Source organism: Siphateles boraxobius, unplaced genomic scaffold (assembly GCF_051911475.1).
Source record: "Siphateles boraxobius isolate OS27281-9 unplaced genomic scaffold, OSU_SipBor_1 130, whole genome shotgun sequence".
Taxonomy (NCBI): Eukaryota; Metazoa; Chordata; class Actinopteri; order Cypriniformes; family Leuciscidae; genus Siphateles; species Siphateles boraxobius.
In genome coordinates, this window is record NW_027508734.1 from 45,724,678 (window position 1) to 45,731,255 (window position 6,578).

Sequence of the window (6,578 nt, forward strand, 5' to 3'; positions counted from 1 at the left end):
TCTGTTGCATCTGTGCAACAGATAAAGGGTTCCACCGGGTTCATCCATGTCAATGTAGCTTGTGTAGTGTGTTGGGTGTTTGGCCAGATTACATTGTACTGTTAGTGCGCTGAGCAGAAGTAGGAAAAGAAAAGACGAAACAAAAAAGCTATGATTGTTTTAAAGGGGATCAAACCGTTCTGGACGACACAGGTTTTGTTGAAAAGGCTGTGATCAGTCAAATACGGTAACATAATGCATCAGATTGAAATCACAATAGTTATGTTTCGAAATATTGACAATATTGGTGTATTTACAATAAGCATATATTTTCTGAAAAAACAGTGCTTAAATGTGGCACAAACACGACTTTCGCCTATTCACAAGTCTAATTAATGTAAAATTGCATTTTTATAACCATAAAACTGTCTGGACCCCTGTAAAACAATGAGCTGATGTAGTTGTCCTTTGTTCTTGCAAAAATGTTCCATTTAACTGGCTAGACATTAGCTCTAGACTCAAAACACTCACACATTGTTGGGTCTGTCTCAGTTAAAAAGAATAAAATCCTCAGCAAGAACAATGTCAGCTGCTTGTTAAATAGCAGGTTTGTAACTGCTATTTACATCCTAAGTGTTCTGTGGTTGTTCTTGGACATTTCTCCTGGAGGAAGAGGTGCCAACTGTGTTGATACTCTCATCCATATTTTTGTTCTATTTGTGGTTACTCTGTGACTGTGTCGTGTTTGTGTTTCTTTACTGCTAATAACCTACGTCTGACATCTACACAAATCGTGTTCATTGTACATAGGAGACCCTGTGCTAAATAACTGGAAAGTTAAACAATTCACAAAAAAACTAAAAAAAAACTTGATATTTTTATTTCCCTGTAGTTTGCTGCATGTTTTCAACAGGTGTAATGTGGTTCCCTTTCGAGAGAACTCAATACTGCATCAGAATGTTGACGTTAAGGAAACACTTCTGCGTGACTGGTTTCTGAAGCATGTGAAATCAAGCTAATTCTATTGGCTGCCGGTAGTCATATGACGTGAAATGGCTCGTTGCATGACTCCAAATGGTGCCTGCATTGAACCCTTATCAGCTTCTTTGTCTTCAGGAATCACTGTGTGTGCTTAGCACAGTTTAGCCTCACGGATCAGAAGAATCCTCAAAACAAACATCTTATGTTTGTTTTCTCCAAGCCATTACTTCGCTAAAGAGAGTAGGGGATTTGCAGGCCCTGTCTGTTGCTTTCTCCTCAGAGTGAAGTCTAAACTATTCTACATCCTAGGCCTGATTATGTTCCAATGGTACCTTCCTCAGTTCCACGATCAGTGGTTCTTCAGGCCTTCTGTCCTCCATTTTTTCAATCTGCAGATCAGGAGAGGCTGAATATTTTATGCCCTTTTTGGGCCCTTAGTATTTATGTCCACCACTCAGGCCAGTGGCGTAAATAAGAACAACTGTTTGTCTGTTTTGGATCGTGCAGTAGGGGCTCTGCGGCATCTAAGCAATCTTTAGCACACCAGATTCCTGTTTCTGAGCAGGCTATTTCTGAGACTTATGGAGTGTGTGGAATACCTTCAATTTTCAATATTAGTTCCGCAATATTAGTTCTACGGGTTCTTAGGTTCTTGCACTTTAAGTTTGGCATCCTTTCAGTATGGCATAGTGGGTATTGATGTTCACATAGCATCAACATTCAACTGTGTTGCGTTCCCTCAAAAGAGAACGTATCTTGTTTTGACTATAACCCTGAGTATATTTTTGTTCCCCAAGTAGTGAACGAGACACTGTGTCTCGTTACCATAATTCCTCAATGCCTGAGTGTCTTCTATCAGCCAATCAGATGCTGATGATGTTCAATGCAGTTGCCATTTTATAGTCATGCCACTTTAAGTCATTTTACGTCATATGACTACCGGCAGTCAATAGAATTAGTCTGATTTCACATGTGCTTCAGAGACCGGTCATAAGGAAGCATTTCTATAGGGCCTGTTTACACCTGTCCACTTCATGCGTTTTCTCAGATCCGATAGCTATCAGATCGTGAAAAGACCAGGTGTAAATGCCCTGATCTTGACAATTGAAAATTGCCGATCTCTCAAACCACATCAGGAGGTGGTCTGGGCCGCATTCCAGATGAAACTGGGCAAGTCTAAATGCATCTGGTTGTTGAAACCACATATTTAAATTTTACTCCTCCCAAAATGTTAGAAAATAAACGTGTGAGAGCGTGTTATAAGCTATATGACATATTATAGCCAGATATTACGGCGCCACTGCAACACGCATCGCTGCAGATGAATCTGTGTATCTCTTCATGCCCATGTGCAAACTGCCGCAAATAAAACAGAGTAAGTTGCATATGGTCAAAATATAATTATCTTCATTAAAAGTAGTGAGGTCTGATGCCACTCTCTCTCCTATTGCGGTTTTTGATCTTGAAATTAGCTGATGATAAATAAAATGCAGCTCATATCTGTTGCATTCCCTGACGTGAACTCCGTTAAATTCACGAGAATTGAAGATATATCCGTTTTGCAAGGAAAAAATTTAAGTGGGCAAGTGTAAACGTAACTGTTTTAACAAATCAGATCGCTATCCTATCAGTGAAAACACATTAAATGAACAGTTGTAAACAGCCCAATAGCGTCAACATTCTGATGCAGCATCTCGTTCCCTACTCAGGAAACCAGGGTTATAGTCATAATAAGACATTAGCTTAGCACCAAGTGTCTTTTTTGTCTTTTATCAAGAGTTTTATTTGGTTATTCAAATGATTTCATCCTCTTGCTTTTCATTTATACATTCTCCTTGAACTTTTGTTTTTGAGAGTGGTGGGAAGCTCTGTTCTAGATAGCCAGTGAATGCTCAGGTTTGTGCAGGATATCTTGAAAACGTTCAGTGCCTCATTGACCGATGCAAATAATGCTACTTCATTCGAAGGCCCTCCAGAACCGAGACCACCCAGCACTGCCCCAGTAGTTCTACAATTGGTGACCAGTGTGGATATTTTGTTTTCTCTTCATATATCTTATATATTATAACACCTTGCTTCAAGTACTTTGCAAGAAGTTTTGCTTTTTCTCATTATTGGTAGACATTGTGTGTGTATATATGATTCGTGAAGTATTCATATGCACAATGTAGCATACTCAATGTTGAATTAGAGTTATAAAATTTCAAACTTTTTGTAAAGAATTTGTTAGAAAATTGCAATTTGCCTTAAATGACACTTTGTGACATTGGCTTATATATTATTGCAGTTCAACTTTGAAAAAGTATTGTGTGTACTTCAAGCAGTTAAATTACAAAATAAACTAAGGAGTGTGTACTTGTTGAACCATCTTCCTCCTTTTCTGCTACAGCAATCAAAGGTTTCTCACCTCAGCACAAGATCAGCAGCTTCGCGGAGGCTAAAGGGCTGGACCGCATCAATGAGCGAATGCCACCCCGCCGAAACGCCATGCCCTGTGACGCCAGCCTCAACTCTCTCAATAAGGCTTTGTCGTCCGAGACCAACGGCACTGAGGGCAAGGCTAGCAGTGGCAGCGACAATATCCAGTGATCCTGCATCAATCCCGCACGGTCGCCACAGCGATTAAGCCCCTCCCTATCTTTTTCCATGCCATATATGATGGAGGGAAAGGAAGGATTTGGAGTGTAGAGTTGGAGGAAAGGAAAAAAGGAAGAAGGACAAGAGAGATAAAGGAGAGAGGAAGAGAGGGGGAGAGCAGCATTTCAAACATAATTCAGAGTGACACTTTGGATATGCCTTTAATTTTAAAATTTTTTGGGAGGTGGGGTATAAAAACTATAAAAAGTTGTCGTGGGAGAGGGAATTATCTGGGTTTCGGCATAAAGAATTACAGCAGGTGTCTGAGAGATCTTATGTGAAAAGGTCTTTACTTACTGGATATAAGATTTTTGTTTGTTTCTCTTTTTGTGTGTGTAACTTCTTACTAAATATTGTACGTTTACAAAAATACAGCACTAAAAATGGACAGAACGTAAAAAAAGTTTTTAACAAAAAGGGTGTACAAACTAAGTAAGGATAATTTATTGATACATTTTTTGCTACTCTTATAAACTAGCTCTATAGTAAATTAGGCAGTCTTAAAAGAATGTTGCAACATTGTTATAATGCCAAAAATGGAATGTTATATGGTTTTGTACAGATTATGCTTACCTCAGGTTTCTTTGGTGTGTGCTTGGATCCTACTTTTTGTGTAATTGCAAGCTAGCTTGCTGAATATGGATTTACTTGGAGTTAAAAACTGGAATTTACATTTATCATTTGCATACATGTCTTTGTTTTCATTTGGGATAAATCTTGGGGTAGATTTATTGTGGCTTGCTGGAAAATGTGTGATTTTTTTTTTCTTCCTGCTTTTCAAACAATGAGATCAAACAAAATATATATATTAAGCACCTATGTTCTGTTAAAAAAAAAAAAAAAAAGATTGAGAAGAAAATTGAGAGAAAAAAGGTGATTGATCTGCCTATGCATGTTTTATAAGACTTAACTAAGAAAATTTGATTTACATTGGCTGCCAAGGCCTGTTTTTACCTGTAGTGACCTTAGTGGAGAAGTCCTGGAAATGTACCGCCATTCTTAGCTATTACGCTTGGAAAAGATGTCAGGCCTTTAACTTGTTTTGTAATCAAAGCATCTACTATTAATATGGATGAGGAATCATGGTTTTAAACAAATGCTTGCATGAAGACCAGTAGTCTGAATTAGCATGTTTAGGTGTCACGTAAACTAAGTTTGTGCTTCTCTAATGTCAAACTTAAAATGCATGATAGCTGTTAGGTTTAGATTATTTATTTTCTTTCTTTTTTTTTTTTATAAAGTTGCCACAGACAAAATTGTAATTTGCTTATTATTAGTATGATTAATTACTGCTTTGTATATCAGTTTATTATTGCTAAATACTTCTCAAAAAAATAAACTCCATCAATGTGTTGTTTTTTTTGTTTTTGTTTTTTTACAAATGCTTAAGTGCCCAAGTAATTCACTACACAAAATGAAGCCTTGCTTTTAAAATTTAACTTTCAAACTGTTGGCAGATGACGCATGCACTCGCAACTATGAAAAAAAGGTATTTTATATTACTGTTGAATAAAATTGTGCATGAAATTCAGTCTTGTCAACAGCTTGTGTGAGTTTTTTGACTAGGAATAAATAGCAAATGATTGTGGACATTCCTGATACTTTTGCCATGAAAGCATTTCTGTAATGCACTTAAACTAATATTTAGCAGACTTTTGCCTTTTTGATATTGGTATGAGTTTCCAGCAAAAAAAAAGAAATATATATATATATATATATATATATATATATATATATATATATATATATATATATATATATATATATATATATATTAATAATGCCAGGAACATTGGGCAAGGAATAACAACCAAATAGGAAATGAGCACTTGGCAGCCCCATGACCATAAGGCATTTTCTTCGAAGGACATGATTAAGTTCTTTGATAAAAATCTGGCAATACAAGAGGATGCATTTCAAGCGATTATGAAAACACATTTGCTGAATGGGTGGAAAGGAAGTTTATGTGAGGTAGTGAAGTCTGTTTCCTTTAAAAAAATTGCTGAACGTAACATCAGTGGATGTGATTTGAAAGGGGCATTCGGCAACTATCTCAACTTAATAAAACTATTTAGAAATCATTTGGATGGTTTAATAACCTGTTCCGGTGAGAATGGTGACTTTCCCCGCTCCCCCCAGCGTTCCCACGTGGAAAACCAACCTTGCAACATGGGGACTAACGTCCCGGTAAGTTGGAAATAGGAAGTCTCGTGAGAAGCGAGAAACACAAACTGCTTTACGGCAATTCAACATAAACACACGCCGCCCACAATGTGTATGATGTATTACCCACCTTGGTAGACATAGCTCCACACGATAAAGTTGACCGGCTCCGATAATAACAAATGCACATGAGCAGTGGAAGAAAGCGGGAGGAGGGTGCCGCAAGTGAGCTTTTTTACGATATTGTTGTGAAATATACGCCTCACAGCTGTAGGTAGCTCGTTGAGAAAACTTGCGACAACAAAAGTGAAAATCAGCGAAGAAATAGCTAGAGTTGCCGAATGCCCCTTTAATTTTCAGTCAGTAAAAACACTTTTAATAATAAATGGCAACAAGTAAGGCATGTAATGTGATTTCATGGGAGCCTGACCTTGGATTATCTCTCATCTGAAAGGTGTTCTTGTGAAAATATTAATATTGGTTATATGCTTTGGACTCCTTATTGTATCAAATGAATTCAGGCTTTGCAGAACATTAACTGTTTACTCCGAATGAGTGTGTTTTCTGAATTTCCCTTTCCTGTATATTTGTGAGGCACAATAGAGTAGGAAGGAAATAGATTCTCACATCCTGTTTTGGGATGAGATGGAATTAAGCAAAGTTCTGCTAAGGAGCCAACCTTGTCTTCCTAGGATTGGTGATGTGGCCATTTAATGGATTAAATGGATGGTTGTAGAATTGCAATCTTTGTTAAGTAAAATTAATTAATTTATTTCCTATATTTTCTGGCTTTGATCAGTTTAATTTAACAGTAAATT

The 6,578-nt window shown here is 37.2% G+C and overlaps 1 protein-coding gene across 4 annotated transcripts in view; it reads left to right on the top strand.

Annotated features, from left to right (window-relative positions):
- LOC143737755 (protein phosphatase 3 catalytic subunit alpha) overlaps positions 1-5,128 on the top strand; it is a 253,663-nt gene extending 248,535 nt beyond the window's left edge. For all 4 annotated transcript variants that reach the window (XM_077229609.1, XM_077229606.1, XM_077229608.1 and 1 more), the window contains one exon: positions 3,350-5,128. In XM_077229609.1, coding sequence (XP_077085724.1) covers positions 3,350-3,549 — 200 coding nt within the window. In that variant the 3' untranslated portion in view covers positions 3,550-5,128. The remainder of the gene's footprint in view (positions 1-3,349) is intronic.
- Positions 5,129-6,578: the final 1,450 nt, after the last annotated feature.